This window comes from Clinocottus analis, unplaced genomic scaffold (assembly GCF_023055335.1).
Source record: "Clinocottus analis isolate CAN_PGR_092001 unplaced genomic scaffold, fCliAna1.0.p SCAF_5, whole genome shotgun sequence".
NCBI lineage: Eukaryota > Metazoa > Chordata > Actinopteri > Perciformes > Cottidae > Clinocottus > Clinocottus analis.
Window position 1 is genome coordinate 11,803,999 of NW_027176207.1, and position 20,915 is coordinate 11,824,913.

At 40.8% G+C, this 20,915-nt stretch overlaps 1 protein-coding gene across 3 annotated transcripts in view; it reads left to right on the top strand.

The window, feature by feature from the left end:
* The window catches only part of tiam1a (TIAM Rac1 associated GEF 1a), a 50,733-nt gene that overhangs the window by 27,385 nt on the left and 2,433 nt on the right, over window positions 1-20,915 (top strand). The window contains exons 12-28 of one of the 3 annotated variants that reach the window (XM_068600864.1): window positions 525-695; window positions 1,710-1,814; window positions 2,683-2,764; window positions 3,030-3,116; window positions 6,087-6,299; window positions 7,451-7,584; window positions 15,383-15,607; window positions 15,946-16,014; window positions 16,153-16,278; window positions 16,601-16,709; window positions 17,117-17,296; window positions 17,411-17,529; window positions 17,630-17,738; window positions 18,904-18,962; window positions 19,381-19,477; window positions 20,493-20,580; window positions 20,682-20,854. In XM_068600864.1, the coding sequence (XP_068456965.1) occupies window positions 525-695; window positions 1,710-1,814; window positions 2,683-2,764; window positions 3,030-3,116; window positions 6,087-6,299; window positions 7,451-7,584; window positions 15,383-15,607; window positions 15,946-16,014; window positions 16,153-16,278; window positions 16,601-16,709; window positions 17,117-17,296; window positions 17,411-17,529; window positions 17,630-17,738; window positions 18,904-18,962; window positions 19,381-19,477; window positions 20,493-20,580; window positions 20,682-20,854 (2,146 nt within the window). Of the gene's footprint in view, window positions 1-524; window positions 696-1,709; window positions 1,815-2,682; window positions 2,765-3,029; window positions 3,117-6,086; window positions 6,300-7,450; window positions 7,585-11,699; window positions 11,745-12,837; window positions 13,233-15,382; window positions 15,608-15,945; window positions 16,015-16,152; window positions 16,279-16,600; window positions 16,710-17,116; window positions 17,297-17,410; window positions 17,530-17,629; window positions 17,739-18,903; window positions 18,963-19,380; window positions 19,478-20,492; window positions 20,581-20,681; window positions 20,855-20,915 lie in introns of those variants that run through there. The other 2 variants (XM_068600866.1, XM_068600865.1) reach the window with 2 other exon arrangements.

Here is a 20,915-nt window from a genome sequence, read left to right on the forward strand (position 1 = left end):
GAGGGGGGGTTGCCATAGAGGAATGAAAGAATAAACGAGTTTGTGGAATCTGTTACTTGATAGGAGGAGATAAGGTATCAGTGACAGACAGTGTGAGGTCGAATAGATGAGACAAGCGGAGAGAGGAGAGAGGCGGACACGGCTGCCAGATTGTCAGAGGTCAGACTGATGGGCTTAAAGGTCACAGACTCTGCTTTGAACAGAATGCACACACATATGTAACACATACCCACGCAGTGAGACGGTTGTATTAAGAGGCTCTTATCAACTGAAATGATTACATTTTGATATTGGATCTCCTGCTGCTTTCAGACCACCGCCAGAGCCCACCATATTACTCAAATCAATCAAAGCAAATCTGATTGGAATAATGAGGAATTAGGAGGATTACTTCATGAATAGAATTTTGTTTTTCTCATTCTTTCCTCAACAGAATCTCAATTAGAACTAAAAGCTTTTCACGATAACTTTGACTCTCAGCGATGCATTGACTCTGTATGTGTGTGCACGTGTTACATTTTCAGAAGGACAGAGAGGGCTCTGTGAAAAATCTTCCTCAGCAAAACGTGGACAGCGACATTTGGGTTCCTGATTACCTGACTCCATCCTGGGTGTGTCTGCCGAACGATCGGCCTGTCTTGGCCATCATACAGCCTGGTGAGACGGCGCCGGAAGTCCTGAGCACCGTCTGCAAGGTGGGCTATTGAGGAAAGCAGTGCAAAAAGTCCACACTCTTTAATTCATGGCATATAAGAGTGATAATTACACATTGCGCATTGCTTTGTTGCACATCCGCCTGCACACATACACATAAAGACACACATAAATGCAGTAGCAAGAGTGCTAACAGTCAACAGCTGTTAGGCATGCAAATAATGTATTCTACCAGGTTTGTCAAACACATGCAACCTTGAGGAAAGAGTCTCATAAAATTGCACACAGCTCTGTTAATGGAAGTGTCGTATACATAATGTTACATAAGTTGTGGTTGCATAATTACATTTCACCATTTTACAGCCTGTTGACAGCTGACATGTAGAAGTCACCTTTAAAAAAACCTTCTTGTCTTCTTGAATTCAAATCCAAAAACGAATGAGAATAGCTGATATGTGAGACTGTCTCCGGTACTTCTGGGAAGGAAGAAACGTGAACACTTTAGATGTCACCAGTGCACTTCCACTGACAGTCTCACAGAGCGTTTCTTCAGTTTTCCTTGCTCTCCCTCTCCTCTTCTGCCTCATTAGTCTCAGTCAGAGACACACTGGAATAATGATGCCCAATGATATGTTCCTCTTCCGGATCTGTTGAAACTCATGGGTAAAGCTGATTGACGTGTGTGTGGGCGTTTGTGTGCACGCATGCTATAAACATGTCACAAGGAACTGGAGCATCTAATTCATGGCCCCTGTGTGCTCCATGCAGGCAGATTTATGGGGATTCTATACATGATTGGATTCCTGTATGTCTGTCCTTAGTGTGTGTATGTGTGTCCTTGTGTCAGGGGATGTCATGAGCTACATAGTGTGGTAATGGTAAAGTTTGAGTTTAAAATGTTATCCATGTGTTCCATGTTAAGACAGGCTTGGCTTGAAATCGCGACGAAAAAAAACAACACAAATAATTTTAGAAATTATGTCTTTTATTTTGGTGAAAAGAATGAATACAGTGGTTTCTTTTCCTTCATTTCCCTTCTGTCTTGTTACCTCCAGACCCATAAAATAGACCCCTCCGGCCACTATCTGCGTTTGAAGATATGGATCAACAACCAAATGCTCTTTTATGTTCCCGAACTTGAAGAGGATATCTCTGATGTGGTGAGGAAACACACACTGAAGCACTGTGACGATAATGTGTAACATGGAGCGAATATCCTGTTATTTCACCGTATGTTGGATTAAAGTTTTTTTTATATAACGTTCTGAGTTGAGACACAATGCCCTGTTTGAATTTTTTTTATTTTTTCTATCTTATTACTAATTTATTTTGGTTTTTATTCCGGGGAGATCTGGGTGCAAGCTTGTGCATGTTTCATGACTTGGATGACAGATTGTATTTGCAATGCCTACAAAATTCCCAAGATGCAAAAGAAGCACTATCACATTTGCTATAAATTATGCAAAATTGTATTCAGAGTGTATTATATGCACTATTATTCATATAAACAATCACTCTACATTATTCAGCCGCTGTAAACCCCAAAATGAATTCTCTTTGCGACGGTGGTTTGTAGGTGATACACTGATATCTCTCTCAAAGTAAAGTCATTGTATAACCCTCTTTTTTTTACTCAAGAGGTCTTTTGTCTCCCTGCTTTGATCAGCGACTCATTTCACCCTCTTTCATCCTGCAGTCGTGATATTACATTATTATTTCTCCACAGTGAAGTGAATTACACACAGCAAACTTCAGCCCCTGTCTGTTGCTTCATACACACAGCTGTGTCTATGCTCTCGCCCGCTGTGAGTTCAAGCCCTTGTCTGAGCACCCACTCACTTCTCAGACTTGACTTGAATTTTGACCCCACAACCTTCACATGAGATTGCTCCGTTAAGGAGCCTGAATAATACATGAATCCCCCCATTTCTTAATAAGAGCGATAACATGACCTTGATCTTCTCCATCCAACAACACTGCTATCCATCAATTTTTTGCCAATTAAATATAATTTTCTTGTGTTTGCAGATCTACAAAGAAATTGAGGTTTGCCCCAAAGCTACCAAGGTGATCCAGTTTGACAAAGCAGAGTCTTGCACCATTGGATTTGGTACGCTTGTCTTTGACAATACTCCTTTTTGAACCCTTTTCTCTTATTCTGTCGAATTCAGTATCTAATTGTTTTTTAATAGACTTCATTGAGTCATGCTCTGTTAGTGACTAAAGGGGGCAGACCCAGTATGAGTGTTGTCTTAAATGGATCTAATCTGTAATGAGTCAGCAGTGCAGACTGTCAAATTGAGATTTATTCAAAGAAGACAAAACGTATGAATGGCTGAATCTCTCTCTCTGTATCCTATTCTCTTTGTCTACAGGGTTTTCTGTGGCAGTTATAGATGAGGAGGGGATGCAGCAGCTCCATATTACTGAAGTGAAAGCAGAGGGACTGGCCTCGGCTAAAGGTACATATTCCTTTTTAATTAATAAACAAACATAAAGTTTGTATTGTTTGGTACATTTAGTGTACTGAGAGTTTATATCAAGACCAAGAAGACAAAACAAACCAAACTAATCCCAAATTGTTGCCACAGTTGGATCGGAGTGCGGTAACAACAGGGATTATGTAAAGGTTTGTAAAAGCTGAGTAGATGGTGCATAAAGTATAATTAATTTGCCATTGTTCACATTGTATATTGAACAATGTATCCTCATGCCTAATCTCATGTAAAATGGTCTATTCTGTCGGTAATACACAGGTTCTAGGTTTCATTAAACAACTTGTAATGAACAATGAATTGCTCCTGAACAAACAACATTTTTAATAATATGAACTTGTGGTGGAAGAAGTATTCAAATCCTTTAAGATAAAGTATTAATATAATATTGTGAAAATAAAAGTCCTTCATTAGATATGTGACTTCGGTAAAACGTATCATAAGAAAAGTTTTCAGGAAACTCTTTAAGTATTAAAAGTAAAGTTGCATACAAAAATGTAAAACTCTTTATACGTCTTCTGTGTAACCATTTTGTTAGTCCATTTACTTTAGTACAATTTTGAGATACTTGTTCTTTACTTGAGGAAAATATTTGCACAGAAGACATTTGAACCAAACAACGGTAAATAAATTATACTTCATGCACAGGCCGTATATATCATTGTACACTCAACATCTTAACACCTTACCTGAGAAACACTTAATTTCACACGAGAGCTTATCAGTGCAGCTTTGTGTGAATGTATCGCGTCAGCTACTGAGCCAGCATAGCTAAATATCTTATAGAGAGAGAGGCCTAAAAAGAGATAAGGAAAAATAACACCTTTTTTAGAAAGCTCTTGGCTCGCCGGTTAAAGGAAAGAGGAGGAAGCTGAACAAGCATTAATCTGATGAATTTTTTTGTTTATTTAAATGATATGGATCAACATTTTGGCACGTCTGGCCTTTTTTAGGATTCACAAGGCAATGAACATGTGTCCAAAATGGAGTCCAAAGCAAATTCATTCACAGCCAAGAAAGGCCTCCAATGTCAGTATGTCCGCATGATATGAACCAGTAACTACAAAGTAGAAAAACATCTGTGTGCATCAATACATCTAAAAAGAGTTGAATCAACTGTCCCATCCACTATATCAGTCTGACGATTACTGGCTTTCATTCTAAAAAACATGATGTGCCAAAATCTTGATTATTTAAATAAAAAAGATTCCATAGGAGCTATGAATCTGTGGCTTTCTTCTCCGTCATGAGAGCAAAGATGCAAATCAACATTCCTTTGTCTGCCTCTGACGGCTGTTTGAACAGCCGGATCTCGACATCAACCCCCCATCTGATAATCCCTATTTTCTAACAGAGCCAGAGAGACCTAATAGGTTTGAGAAACACATGGCCACTCTGTAGATACAACACTAATGTATAGAAAATAACATGCCCCACTATTGTGCCCCAGGGTCAGACCAAGGTTACTCAAGTGTGAGATTGTGTCCTCCAGTGTATTACCAATCTAAAAAGCTGCTAGCTTAGCAGGCTGCCAGAGGATACAGCTGCGCTGACTCTCCACCTCGAAACAAGAGTAGAGCGAAGAGAAAGCTTGTGGCATCCAGACAACACAATGCATCTTTTTTGTAAGATTACACCATATTTTGCTGAATCATAGAATAAAGTATGTCAGGCACAACATTAGTAGGTCCATGTGTACGCTGGGATTATCTTCTGTGTGCGTGCATGCGTGAGGATAATGAATGGGGAGTGAACAAAATCACGCTTCAATTTCTGCAGGGTATACGCAGAAACCAGGCCATCTCTGGACAAGGAGCCCCAAAGGGTCTTTTCTCTCTGTCTCACTAAAAATTTTGCTCCCCTTCCCCCCAACAGAAGCACACAGACACATCCATGCAACACACACAACCAAGTACACGTACACACTCAGCAGTATATGGCCAGAGGGGTTATCTCTCTCTCTCACTCTGTCCAATAAAGACTCGGCTACAGCTGACATTTCACATCCCAGACAACTAGGTCATAACTTAGGGCTAAATGTGTGGTGCTTTGTGTGTTTATATATGTAATTGTGTGCGTGTGTGCGTGCGCCTGCATGTGTCTGTAGCATTTAGTGCATTACGATAGCCATAGCACAGAATTCCCGCTGTTTCTATAACAGTAGACAATAAAAAGAATAAGACTTAGGAAAAGACAGCAAGCAAACATGTGCTCATGTGTGACCGTGTCTACAGGAGCAAAAAACCCTTTGGCTTACTTAACTCTGCAGCAAGGGCAGGAGCGATGTCTGTCAAATCTACAAAACAGCTGTCACAACCAATCAGGTTTTTTGGGGGAGGTTATCTGCTAATTGGTCGCCTGATTGAATGCTAATTCTCAATTAGCAGAGCTGGGCACAGGTGGTTGAGGGGAGGGGCAAGAGGGAAAGCCTCAAACTGAGGCTGTGATACAGCGAAGTCCTATTATCCTGTTCATATATAGATGATATACATAGATGATTTACATGATGGCAGGACAGAAATAGACAGGCACTGCATCCTTCTTAAAGCCATCCAGTCTTGTTAGATCAGCATTCGCCTGAGGCGAAAAAGAGAGGAATGCATTTTTTATGTATTGGAAGACATTAGAGTCCCAACATGTCTGATTAGTCCCAGAGCTGCTGTTGAGGAGTATGGCACTAAAGTTTTGCTTGTGTGGATCATTTGTACGCATTAGCACACTGGAAGTGATGGCTCACAGGAAAGCTACGGTGTTGGATGGTGCTTTGTTGTGGCAATTCACTCACTGTGTGTTCCTTTTATTACTGCCAGCCTTTTATCTTGCTGTTTATGTTGTTGTTTTATGTCTCTCAATGTGGGGCAACTTTGAAGGATGTAATTGGTGGGTTTTGTATTACTAGATTGTCTCACTTAGCTTTGCTCTTTCATTCTCTACCAGGTTTGAAAGCAGGTGATGAGATTCTTTTGCTAAATGGTAAACCTGCATCCGTCCTCCAAATGGATGATATGAGGGCTGCGTTTGAAAACCAAGCACTGACCTTAAGTGTCAGCACCCTGCCCCAGCTGGACCCTCGTGTGCTGTGCTCCCTTCCACCGCGCCGGTCCGATGGGGATCAGGACCCGGCCACAGACATCTTCTCCCAGAGCCAAGGTGAGAGTCATGTTTCACACAAACACAGTTGTGGAAACATGGGTGATGTTCTTTCATTATTTGACTACTGAATTTTCATTTGATGCCATATACATCATCAACAGTGTCCTCTAGTAACAAATATGAGGGCTTGATTTTCATTTTTATTTTTGTATTATAACTTAAGTTTAGTGAGAGCCATCACACCATGTAAAAGTGGAAAAGTGTGAAAACAGGAGCTGACCTTCTGGTTTCGCAGGTGTCCGTCTTATCGAACTCTTCATGTTGTTCTATAACGGGTGTTTCTGTTCGAGTTTAAATCAGATCATGGTTATCAAATCTAATGCCTATTATATCTGTAGCTTGAGAGCATATTGGAAAGAGACTATATAAAACCCATTCTCTTAGACAATGGAATTTTAAATTACAGTACTTACTTTACTTTTTAGTTCAAATTCTAGTCTCCTGTCTTGTACCATTTCTAAATCCCTCTTAACCCCTAACTTTGTGTGGTAAAAAAGTATGCAGATGGTGTGTTTTTTTTCTTTCTTTTTTTTTTTAAGCAGAGGGTGAATAGGGCGATCTGCTAATTATGCTGTCTAATAACCAACCTGCAGGCAGCCGCCAGCTTTCCTCTGCCCTCCTCTTTTCATCCATGCAAGGGCACCATTTGTATTCCTTTTATAAATCCGGGGCTTGCAGTGCACAGGCTGACAAACTGGTGTTGTTTACAGGGACTCGGAGCACTATGAATATTAATATGAATCCTTCAGCAGTGTAGAGCTGTCATTGTGTAGGATATGCCATACGCAATGGGTCAGACAGAGAAAAACACTTCAGCAGCCAGATGGAGGTTATCGATGACATCATGCTTTAGTGGCTTGTGCACAAGAGGCTGTAGATGGAATAATAGACGACACGGTCATATCATAACATGAAACAGTAAGGATTATGGGCATGTTTTTACTGCCATCAATATAATTGTAACTTAGGGAACCCAAATTACGGCGTAGTTTTTTAAAACACAAGTGTACTGTGCATATATCTAGAGGGATACCCGAACACTCACATTTCAGGTTAATTGTACAAAAGCGGCTGTGACTGAGCATTTGGGAGAAAGTCCTGATATTTGGGAACACTGCATAAATGTACTATTTGCTTTTTGTCTGCAGAGGACATCCTGGATGAGGTGTCGGGGTTGACAGTGGAGAACCCAGAGGAGAGTTTAGAGGACGGACCTCGGATGACTGTGCAGAGTCCAAGAGGTCCTCAGGAAGACAAAACAGTCATAGGGACTGGACAAAAGGTACAACTTTGAAATGTATCCACAATATGACAAACCAACGCATACATAGAGTAGTTTGACACCGTATCAAACACAAATTGTCAGTATTATGTGTTGTTGCAGACAAAGAGCAGCAGTTCTGGTATCAGTGTGTGTGTGTGTGACTAGTCGATGACTAGCTGCATTATTGTGCTGCCGTCTTTCAGCTTGCTGACTTCAGCAGCGGCGTGGTTAACTTCTTCCTGTCTTGGGTCTCAGATCTGTCGATACAGAAGAAAACACTCTCTCTGACCAACAATCCAGCACATTCTGTATGTACGTTTGAACAAATGCCGAGAGTGCATGTGCTTAGTATTATATAAAAACTCTGGCAGGTCCTAAATAACCTAAATATTTCTTCATCGGTTTCAGAGGTTTTTTTTTGTGCTTAGCATGTAGTGAGAATACTGGAAGACATTGAGAGGCTTTGTCTTATGTGATACTTGTGACCTTTTACACGACGACTGATTTTCAACCATCTGACACAAGAAACACAAGTGAGTTAGAGGTCTGAAAAGCACGCAGAGCCATAGTTCACACACTCACAACTGCTTTGAAGTTGCTTTGTCGTAAATCTAACTTGATGATTCATGCAGTTCATGTGTAAATTATGTTGACATCTACAACGTACTGTAACCGTTATCATATTCTTAGTCCCAGCACATGAACAGATGTGTGCACTGCATGTGTGTGTGTGTGTGTGTGTGTGTGTGTGTGTGTGTATGTGTGTGTGTGAACTGGATGTGTGTGTGTGTGCACTGCATGTGTGTGTGAACTGGATGTGTGTGTGTGCACTGGATGTCTGTGTATGTGTGTGCTCTGGAGCACAGAGATGAGGACCGACAGGTTAGTAAAAAAAGTGAGTGAACGGCATCACTGTCTAATTAAGATTATGTCGGGTCTGATCAGGGTCTGCGCAGTGATTGCTGGGACACGCCGTGTGCCAGCCGGTCTCCCTTGGATACGGTTGTCACTTCCATTACCATGGCAATGTCTGATAACCAGTAACCACCGGGGGAAAAAAAAATGTTGTACCTCTGTCGATGGCCCAGACGTGGACAAAAGAGGCGAGGAAAGGGACAGCGCTGTGTTCTGTCTTGGATATGTGTCAGTGAGCCTCAGTCTCGAGGGCGAACTAATGGGTGAGGTCAGAGCCGGCTCCCGTCCTGTTGGACAGTGGTGGTTCTGTGACTCCAATGTGCCAGTATTCGTTTCACGCAAAGTTTGCAAAGATGAGAGAAATAGCGACAGAGAGGGTTGCCAGGATGGCAGAACTATGGACGAGAGACTTTAGGTCTCGTTTGGTGAACTTATTGTGCAAAAAACATCCAGCAATTCTAAACCTGTTAAACTTTACAACAGTTTGAACCTCTGGACAGCTTCTAATTAACATTTAAAGGATTTTGCTATTCTCAGCTCAGTGTTTCATGCAAGAGGAAATCCATTCCAGTCTTTTCTAAGAAATGAAACACTTGAAGACACAAAATGTAGCGTTTTTATAAAAAAACCTTTTTTTGGAAAGTGTGCAGTTTAATCATTTTAATGTGTTGAAGATTATGTAATGTCACTGGTGTCACAAGCTGTATGTTTTATATAGTAAACAGAACTCACTGTAGTATCTAATTACTAGTAAACAAGGGCGCTTGTGTATAGTCAGCACAAAATGAGTACACAATATTGGTTGAGCTCATCAACCAATAGCTTTGTTCATGATGACACCAGATCCCGTCTGTGAAACGATGTAGTCTCTTCAAGAGGCCCAATAAGGCTTGAGACTATTGTTTTCCCCTGTCTATAATATGTTGGCCCTTTGTGTTCAACGCTCAGTCGTGTGCTTCTTGGTTTATTATCAGATGCTGTTCCACACAAAAATAGAAAAAAAGCCCTGCAAGGCAAACTGTTACATCAAAGCAGTGCAATAGTATTAACAACGCTCTGGGACTCCATGATCTTCACCTCACCTTTCAGGGTCTCCTACTCCAGTTTTAACGTGTGCTGTCTTGTATCTCTCCGAATTTTCATCTGCCGTCTGTTTTGGCCTCATTTATCCTCCTCCTCTCTCTCTACCCTTCCTTTTCATTGGCTACTTGATCTATTGTCATATTTTGTATCCCGATGATTGAGTACAACAATGTGACCATGTCCTTTTGTCAGACATGACATTTCAGTGTTTTTCCCCTTTTTGTCCTTTTTCTGATTATTCAGTCTCATTATTTTTGGTTGGGACCTTCTTTTTCTTCGCCTGTCCTCCGAGTTCCCTTGTGACTTCCTGTCCTTGTTTACCCTCCTTCTCACTAACACTCTGCTGCTCCTTAACGTAAACAGCATGAGGCTGCAGTTGGCTCTCAAACCGCACAGCTCCCTCGCTTTCCACTCGGCTGTGGGCCCTGACCAGAACCTGACGCTCTTGGATGCTAATTCTTTTCATATCAAATCAATTAAACTAGTCACAGACTCCCTGGGAACTTAAAAAATAACATCTGATTGATCTTTCAAATTTGGGTTACCCTTTTTTTTGCCAAGATTTTGTTTCCACACTTTGCTCTTTGGAAAGCTTCCAAAGTGCCGAAGATTGCGTCTCACCTCATTTCACCCACCGCCTGCAGTCACATGGAGGCAAGATTGAGGAAAAGGAGGCAAAATGGGACAATTTTAATTATCCCCACGTTCTAATTACTTCATTCTCCACAGTGTTTCACATCATTTAGTGGAGATAAATGAGTGTCTGGCTAGCCGGAGGAAACAGGGAGGTTCATTATTTTAGACAAAGCACAGAACCACTTCCTCAATTTGGAAAACCAACTGGAGAATAAAACGGTGATTGCTTGCGATAATAGAGATGATGGTGATTGTAATGTTCTCCAAGGTGTAGTCATCCTCACTGACAAGTGCTGGTTATAATTTACAAACCTCTATCAGTTTGGCTCGGGGGTATTTGAAATGGAAAATGCATTATTCATTGTGTGAAAGGTGGAGGGGACAGTTTCCATCAAGATTTGTTTTGATTAACTCTTGATGGTATAATTCAGGTTAATTAGCTCCTTGTAGGCCTTGCATTTGTTTAATGTAGTTACTGATTCCTAACAATGCATACATTTTTACATCTTCAGCTTTAAAATCTATATTTAAAATGGTCCCGCAACCTGCCTCTTCTCACTGCCCTCTCATCAGGCCTCACAGCTTTGTCCAAGTTGTTGGTGTCATCTCAAGGACTTCCACTAGAGGGAGACCTGTGCCGATTCATGAAGGCAACAATAGTGTTTATAACACAAAGCGTACCACTAATAACATATCTCGTTAAAAATAAATCAAGTATAGTTAACAATATTGATTGGTACATCTTAGTATTCAGCCATCTATAAATAGAGTGTGTAATATGTTCTCCAATTTAAATCAGATGCAAAACTACATTTTATTATGCTCTATTATTAATGCCTAATAGTGAATACTGTTTCAAGGAAAATGCTCTTAACTTGACACTCCTCACTCTTATAATGTCCCAGAGATGTGAGTGGAAGCTTGCAGAATGGCCTCAGACTCTAAATGTTCATGCATTTGTGAAGACTCGTGTCATAACATCCTTTTGCTTCAGATTAAATGATTAAAGTCTTTCTGTCATGGCGTATATCGCATCATTCCTCGCAGGGATTTATGGATTTGCATGTTTCCCTGATTTCAAATGAAACTGAACTTCAAGACTCTCCTCCCTCCCCTCCCCCCTTTTCTATGTTCGCTGACATTGACAAGTACACGCCTGCTCGAGTGAGTACATACCATCCAAATGTGTATTTACTTATACATGTGTATAATACTGCATGTCATGATTCTCTGTGTGTGTGTGTGTGTGTGTGTGTGTGTGTGTGTGTGTGTGTCTGTGTGTGTGTCATGTGTTTTTGTATGCCTGGATATGTGAATGTTTAATCTCTGTTCATCTTGGCTCTCACTGTTTGTGGTTTCAGTGGATGGTTGTGAGAACAGGTTTGTTCTTGCCTCCACGCTCCTCCCTTATGCTCCCTCTCTCTCGCTCTCTCTCTCGCTCTCGCTCTGTGTGATGAAGGGCGAGTCTGGGAACTAGTACATTTTGTAAAAGGGTAAAAATTCATCTCTGTTGGAAATTATGTGTTGGACTGACAATATAAAAGGTATTGCTGCCAGTGGTTTTATTTGTTTACTTCCTGCCTGCTTCTAGTTGTTTTGCTCATTTTCTGTTAAGCTGTTGTCTTTTTCACGTCTGAGGTCATCGTTTTGTGTATTAGGTGTTTAGAACTGTGTGCGAGCACACGTATGCTCATTTGCTGATTCCTGATTTGAATGTCCTTTTTACCGATGTCGTCTTTATGTATATACATTATGAAAAAAACACACTTGTTTAAAGGTTACGTATCTTTATTTGAGTTTTGACAACAAAGATTTTTCAAAGATCCATTTCAACTAAGACTATGATCGCAAACTTGTAAAAACTGGTTTTTCGGCTTCATAGACATTCCCCTCATATTTCACCTGAACATTTTTCCTTTTAACACCGCTCTCATATGGTCTCATACCCACATGCAATGTGTAACTCTTCTTTCACATGAAAATACAAGTGTGCAGCAGGCGTGGTAAGGTTAGCCATAACTTGATTAACAATGGAGCTGGAAAGTGAATTTCAGGTTTTACATGGAAGCAATTATGGCTCTAAAACTTGAAGTTCCAGTCGGATCTGGAACAAATACAATTTGTAGAATTTACTTCAAGCTGACTACCAGGAGGAGATGTTTGGTACATCAGGGCATTTATTTTGCTGGGTATGTTACATTTTGAAACATGAGATGGAGCTTGTACATACCATTTGCTTTACTTGTTTAGTAAGGCGGCTGTCCTTTCTCAAAGGTAGTGACATAAGTCTCTGAGTTGCGATGAAAAACAGATTTGCCTGTTGTCGTTTGGTGCGGTTCCTGTATTCCTGTGTTTGGCTCTCACGACCCACTGCTTCCTCACCCCCCTCCTCTCCTACCTCCTTTCTCCTCCCCTCTTTTCTTCCATCTCTCGTGGGGACGTGATCTTGTTATTTTATGTTGTATTCGCCGTTGATGCTGCTCTCGAACACCTGGACAGAAGTGACGTAGCAATAAGGACAGAGACGGGAAGAAAAGAGAGCGGTAACCGGCAGATGACTGGGCGACGTGCAGAGGCAGCAGGCTATTGAGACAGAGAGGCTGATGGGATGGACTTTTTAGGATGAAGTGACATGAGGGGGCTGTTTAGTGTAATCTCTTCTATTTAATGTTTTGATCTTTTTGTTCAGCTGCAACAGAAATGATTTTTTACCAGCTATAGTGTTTTGCAGAGCGATGTGAGAGCTGAATAGCAGTTATTTACTTTTACACTTTTTTTTTTATCAGTATGGCTAGAAGCAATTAACATACTGCATCCGTTGTACATTTCGGTAGAAGATAGTGTAAAAACGATTCCTCTTGGCTCTGAGGGACATTGAAGGAGGAATGGAGATACCTGGAGTGGAAAAGTAGGACAGAAAGCGGACACCTGACTTCTCCTTGACCTTTGTTTGAACTGCCAGCATGTCAGCCTTCAGGAGGAGCAAGAACTCCAGACGCTCGACCGACTCCATCTATGATATGTTACAGCTGGTGAGCCGTGTGTGTGTGTGTGTGTGTGTGTGTGTGTGTGTGTGTGTGTGTGTGTGTGTTTGTTGTGGATATTATCCTGCAGAGGTCAGTGACTATGTGATGGGACCAACAGTGCCGAAGTTATAGGTTCAATTCCCACCAGAACAAACCATTCGCACAACTAATGAAATCCTCACACATTGTGATAACAAGCTTCAGGGTTCAGACCTAATCATATCACCCTGTTTATATGTCCATGGAACGAGTGAAGCATTATTAATTGTGTTATTGAAAAAAAAAAGCATCACTGTGTCGCAAATCTAACAATTGAGAATTATTATCAGATGAGCTCAGTTGTTCAGTTGTTTTTGAGACAAACAATGCAATTGGAAAAATGTAGCTTTGGTTATCTTGTGTGTGTGTGTGTGTGTGTGTGTGTGTGTGTGTGTGTGTGTGTGTGTGTGTGTGTGTGTGTGTGTGTGTGTGTGATAGCAGACAGTCTTTCACATTGATCCATGCATCAACTTATTTTCTCAAAAATAGACCTAATATTTTACTTGTAATACATACTTTTGTTTTCAGTTGATATCGTTCTAATGAACTTGATGCTGGAATTTCAGCATCAGCATGTTTTTCAAATTGTGTGTGCGTGTGGACTCTGTGGTGTTGAGAAACTGGTTTGAATACCACAACGGAAAATTGTGTTTGTCATCGCTGCAGCTCAACAGGAGACAATCCGTGGAATCAGCAAAGACAAGGCGTGCCTTCCAGCTGACCAGCTGTCAGTAGATCAGCCAGTAGAAACACACGAGCAGGCGCAGCATGTTGTCACGGATTACAATTAATAAACACCTTCACTGATGCCACACAGATGTGGGATGTTTGTGTGACATATTTGCAACAGTACTTTTTTGAATAACACTGACTGACGTATTGAATTACAACCATTAATCCCATCAAACTAAAAGATGGCTGAAAATCCGATCTTGCAGATAAAGACGAAGGCTTGCATACCATCAATCACCCGATCAGCTGTTCACAACACAGTTCCACTGCAATGGCTCACGTGTCTATTCATGCCACTTTGTGATGGTTAATTTGTCCTTGTTTGTATTACATATCTCACAAAGGGGATTTTTAATAATTGTCCGGCCTTACCAGATCAGAGCTTTCAATTTCTTAAAAGGTGTATTTGATGAAAGACGATCACACAATGACGATCACACAATGGGTTGGAGTGGATTAAGGCAAGAATTAGGTGTGTAGTAGTGGTGGTTTTAGACATGAGTCAAATTTAATGCGACATGGAGTACAAATCTTGTGCAATTAGTGTTCAGTGTGTGGGATGAGTCATTGATTCCCCCACATTTCAAGGAGATTATTTTTCTTAATTTTCATTTTAATGTACTAGTCCTGGCTCGTGGAGACGGTGAAAAGATGTCTCTCAACAGACCTGCCTGGACTTGGCCCGCAAACGAACCCATAAAACCAGAATTGTTTTGATATTGTAGGATTTATTGCTGTATTTCAGAGTTGCACGTCCAGCCTCACTTTTGATAATCCTCCTATGTCACTTTCTTCTCCTACGCACTGTTACAACACCTTCACAACCTTGAAACTATGAAAGAAGCAGTAAATGTGGACAAAGCCTCTTGATCCAAACTATATGTTCTTGTGTGTGTTCTAGTTTCTCAAACTGCTGATGATTCAACAAAGCTTTTTTTTTTTTTAGATGTTTTTGACCCTCACTTTGCAAAGCATGTTACTGAATAAGAAATATGAGTCTTCAGTTCCTAAGAGTAGCAGCAATATCAAATGCTATTGGTCTGTAGAGGGGACGAGCCCTCTGCTTTTTCTTTTTCCTAACATTAGGCACACTACGCTACAGTTTTGGCTGGCAGGTTTGCACATGCTTGGTATTTTTGATACCAGGGGTGTTGTTTTGGCAGGTTTTGCAAGCGTATATATTGTATGTTTTGTTGCTGGTGCATATTTTTGAGTTTGTTCTACACTCTTAACATGATTCCCTTTTTGCTTACGGTAGCTCTCAGGAGAACAAGTACAACTTTTTAACCTGTCAAACGCACTAGTAGCAGCGTTCTCTGACACTAAATCACCCTTAAAACCATTCTACAGATGAGTGACATGTTCTTTGTCTCTTCTCTGTACAGGGCACAGAGCAGGTCACTGCTTTCTGCCGCAGTCTCCATGACATGAATCCCTTGGAGTGCCCTATGTCATCCTCCTCATCGTCGTCCTCATCGTCCCTCTCTCCGAGCCCTGTGTCGGCTCTACCACCCACAGCAGGCATTGCTGCCCAGAGACAGCTCTCCCACGCAGACAAACTCCGCAAGGTCATCAATGAACTCGTGGAGACTGAGAGGACCTACGTCAAAGTCAGTATAAGCAGTATAAAGACAATCTTTACCACACAAATCAATACCCAATCATAAGTCATATTTGTAGCTGTTAATGGACACACAATCACACATACTGTTGCTGGTAAAACTAGATTCAACTTTTTGTATGCAGATTGTGAACATGCTTTTTGTGTCATAGTGGTTTATGTTCATACGTGTGTGAGCTGATTTCTTTTTTAAATGTAAAATCCTTAGGAAAGACTCCAAATTAAAACAGCCTTCACTTCAATAGACGTCCACACAAGCTCTTTCCTCATTCTTCCTTCAATATCTGATCACAGGCTAATCTTGTTCCTGTCTCTCGTCTCTTTCAGGACCTGAGCTGCCTCATCGAGTGCTACTTAACACCTTTGCAGAAGGAGAGTTTCCTTTCACAGGATGAGGTACCTTCTACCTGATCTGTATAATCCTAAAACAAAAAAAAAACTTCATATGAATTGTTGTAGATTTATATAACCCGAAACAGCGCCGATGCTCTCGAGTTCGTAACCGTCTCAAACAATGCTTTGCTTGTGTTGTAGCTGGATGTTTTGTTCGGTAACCTCGGGGAGATGGTGGAGTTCCAGGTGGAGTTTCTCCGGACACTGGAAGATGGGATCCGTCTGGTGCCAGATCTGGACAGACTGGAAAGGGTGGAGCAGTTTAAGGTGAGGGAATGTTGATTTCCTTAAATCTGTTAATTACATTTTTAATCCTCTCATAATTTGTCACGCTTTTACTGTTGATTAGACCTGGCTTTTACCGGGATAATCAATGCTATAGTGTGTGGTGTAGGGCGTTTATGCAGCTCTGGAGACATGTTTGCCTTTGAGTACATTTCCTCTCACTGATGCGGTGCTTCCAAACCCAAACCCAATCACTTTGACTCTTTCTTCATTAAAATAATTCTCATTTACTAGAGTGCAGGCTTGATTTATGAGCACATATACTTTTATTAAGATGCCATGTAATGCTTGTGTGTTTCCACAGAAAGTGCTGTTCTCCTTGGGCGGTTCCTTCCTGTATTACGCCGATCGCTTCAAGATCTACAGCGCCTTTTGCGCCAGCCACACCAAGGTCCCCAAGGTCCTGGCTAAAGGTAACAACATGAGCACGTTGACTGGCATGATGCTCAGAGCCACCACAGAGCATGTTCCTCTTGTACAGAAGTGTCTTGCTCTCTACCGTTAGTGGCATGTGATAGCTGAGAGCCTTGTGTAGTCACAAGCCCTGCAGTATGGAGGGCATGCTGCAACTAGTATCCGCACACAGTGAGGCATACACTTGAGACTGACAGCGTGTGTGTGTGATCATGCAGTTGAGAGGATTTACTGCTTTGGTTGCTATCCTGACGGACACTTTAGTGGCCACCTGTTTCGGTTTTCATCTCACAATTCGAGTTCTTTACAGATACAGAGGATCTTTCAGGTGTAGCAGCCGGTATCTGTTAATGTTTCCTTGCCCTTTGTACAAAATGAACAAATGCTCATATTTCTGCTCATCCAGCAAAAACCGACCCAGATTTCAAGGCTTTCTTGGCCGAAAGAAACCCCAGACAGCAACATTCATCCACTCTGGAGTCCTACTTGATCAAACCCATCCAGAGGGTCCTGAAGTACCCGCTGCTGATAAGGGAACTCTACTCTCTCACTGACCCTGACAGTGAGGAACACTACCACCTGGACGGTAAGCCAGTGTAAAATGTGTTATTCGCTTTTTAACAATGAACCATTGTGAAGCTGATTATAGTTCCATGGGTCTGAAGCTGATATTAAACAATCACATGTTTGTCCAATTCAGTTGCAATGAAGGCCATGAATAAAGTTGCGAGCCACATCAATGAGATGCAAAAGCTCCATGAGGAGTACGGAGCTGTGTTCGACCAGCTCATCAATGACCAGACTGCGGATAAAAAAGAGGTACCTTTTCATCCAAGGCTGGATCGGTCCTGAATCCAATAGATTATCCAATCATTTCATGTAATATTTTACAATCTGTTGAATTACGTGTTTGTCCCAGGTGGCTGATCTCTCGATGGGGGATCTTTTGCTGCATTCTACTGTGGTGTGGATCAACCCCCCGGCCTTTTTGGTCAAAGGCAAAAAGGACCCTGATATGGCTGCTTTTGGTAAGGCTTAATGTGGATTCTGGATTATATTGTAGGATTTATTCTGCCCAACTATTGTCTGTTTTATAAAGGAATTTTTAGGAGGGTTTAAATCTTTTTTGTCCTTAACAGGCATAGAAACCTTTTTAATTTTTCAGCTTTTATTTCAATTCATCTAGCTATATCCAACGCAATTCAAATTAAATAGCCTTGTAGTCAATCATAATATGTCATAATGATGTATAGAAGACATAATATAATCTTCATAAAATACTTTATTGCATAATGATGTATAGAAGACATAATGTAATCTTCATAAAATACTTTATTGGTTGCATTGCAGCTTCACTTAATTTACATTTAGAGTAATAATGTAATTCATTTTTAGGTCAAACTCTTTAATATGCATATTTTCAAATTATGACACGCAGTTTTGGATCTTTATGCATTAGATTGGTCACATCTGCAGTATTTCAAATAGACACATGATCTGCAAAGTGCTTATCCCTTGTTATGAGTATATTTCCATATACAATAGGTATGCCGTTATTGTTTTTTCTACAACAAAAGAGCAATGCTACTGTATGTCTGCTGTGCTCGGCCCTGCAGAAACACTGCATACTGTATCTTAACACTTGCAGGCACGGGGCACTTTACTGTATCCCACATAACTATGCCATGCATAGTGAGGCTGGGTGCTATTTCAGACCGCGAGGAAATAGACTTGGTAAAAGGAAAACCCAGTCGGCCATATAACATAACATATTTTCTTACTTATCACGTGAAATGCAACATGTTATTTTTTTTAGAAATGGGCTTATGAAATTCTCACACACCCAAAAATGTCCTGTTTCTTAAAAGTGTCGGCCCAGACACTTTTTAATTTTCAATATTTCATGTAGATGGTATCAGGGCTTTTCATGGCAAGGCGATAGTGAGTTGCAGACGTCGCTTTGTGCATGCAATGTCCTGACTTTGGTCCATATTCATCTTTTGAGCCTCTGATGTAGCGTGCCAGTAGTTTGAGGCTGTTTTTTCTCGAAAGATGGGACTAAAAGCATCTATTTACATGCCGTATCAAGCTTGCACTGTCGTAAATCGAGGAAAGAAATGTCTACTTTGATATCTCCGTGAATAAAAACAGACCCTACTTATGTTTTCCTTGTTTCCTTTTCCCTCATTTTAGTGTTCAAAACAGCAGTTGTATTTGTGTACAAAGACAGCTCCAAGCATAGGAAAAGAATCGTGAGTACTATTTTTTTGTCCTTCTATTATCTGTTGATGAATGCAGTCAGAGAAACACTTTGTTGTTGGATGTATTGTGTGGATTGGAGCTCATGGCTTTTTCTGAAGTGATTCTCTTTTAAATTGCTTTTGTTTTGTTTGGGGTGGCACATTGAGGATACAAAGAAATGAACGTTAATGTATTTCATCATGGGGCAATATAATGAATTGAATGAGGGTAGTTATCAACAACTGAATAGACTGAAGATACTTTATATGCACACTTTTACTAGTGCCATTGTACACCACAATCAGGTGCGGGATGCTTGGGTCTGTGATACCGCCCTTCTGTGATTGCACTCTTGCACTCCCTGCTGTCATCTTGATGTATTGCAGTGGTTATGTGTTGGATATCTAACTCGTTCCTCTTCTTTTTTAGGGTGGATCTCACCGTGTATCTGTGATTGATGATAAAGATCCTTTCCGTTTCCGTCACATGATCGCAACTGACTCTCTCCAAGTCCGTGCCCTTGCAAGTAGGTCTATTTAAATACAGTAACATGCAGAAAATGTTATTTTCCTCCATGTACTATGAGCAAATTAAGGAGTGGTGTTTTTTTCCCCCCAACCGAGTAGACGTGCATAAAAAGAAAATGTATTCAGGTGGTTCAACTTTACAAAAAGAAGTAGGTCAAGAGTGAATGGAGGAGCCAACTCGCTGATGCATGTTGTTATTGTGTTCTTATAAATCCAGTGACGAAAATGTTCCAGCATATTTAGAAAGTATGATAGACTTATTTGATAGACTTGTCACATCAAACAGAAAAAAAAAAACATTTTAATATTCTGCTTTTTAGTCAAAAATATGTATCGGACATGAATTGAAATGCTTGGATAAAACTCTTTGAGGCAGCAGGTGGAGACCTCATTTTCATTTAAATCATTTGTTTTGCCTTGGAAGCATAGATCTCATAATTGATATTGTCAGTCATCCAGAAAAAAAATCTCTTTTGCATGTGCTACAGATGGTGCATAAATGTATTACACATTATTCTTAGATGTTTACCAAAGTTAATATGTCCTCACAAGGGAGACACTGGACTTTACAAATACTATCTTGCTTGTGCTTAAACTATATTATTGCTTCTTTTCCCAGGAGATTAATTTACAACTTAAGCATATTGTTCTTTAGCAATACATTTATTCAGCATTTTTATATTGAGGGCACAGTCAAATATAATTTGCATGCGAGGGAGTTGTTGTCCAAACCACAGAGGTCGTTTCTGGTGAAATGTTTTCTGACGGTGACTTCAAAGGCTCTGGAGTCCACTCGGTGTTGCTGGTTTTCTTTCCCACAAAATAAATAAGAGTAAAACGGATAGATATCCATTAGTATGTCTGCATGCAATCTTTCTCTTCCTCCACATCTCTGTCCTATGAACTTGAAATCACAACCGGCAGTGTGTTGTTTCTGCCAAGTGGACTATTGTTTAGGAGGGAAGAAATTGATGACATAAATTAATGCAATGCTCCCTTGTCTCCTCCTCTCAGACTCTGAGGGTACATCGGTGTGTGAGATCGTTCACACAAGATCCGAATCAGAAGGAAGACCAGAGAGAACATTCCAGTTGTGCTGCAGGTATTATTATTATATTTAAAAAAAAGCTGTACACATGTATTCAAAACATGTGAACTAAAACCTCTTTTTCTTCTTTCTTTTTTTGTGTGTCTAATCTGCAGTTCTCCAGAAAGTAAGAAGGACTTCCTGAAAGCAGTTCACTCCATTCTTCGGGAAAAGCAGCGCCGGCAGCTTCTCAATACAGATTCTCTGCCACCCAACCAGCAGTACGTCCCATTTGGGGGCAAACGTCTTTGTGCCCTAAAAGGAGGGCGGCCTGTCATGAATAGAGCAGGTGACAAAGCTCAAGTATAGCTTATAGTTCACAGGACAAGAGGGGCCTACAATGTTTGGAC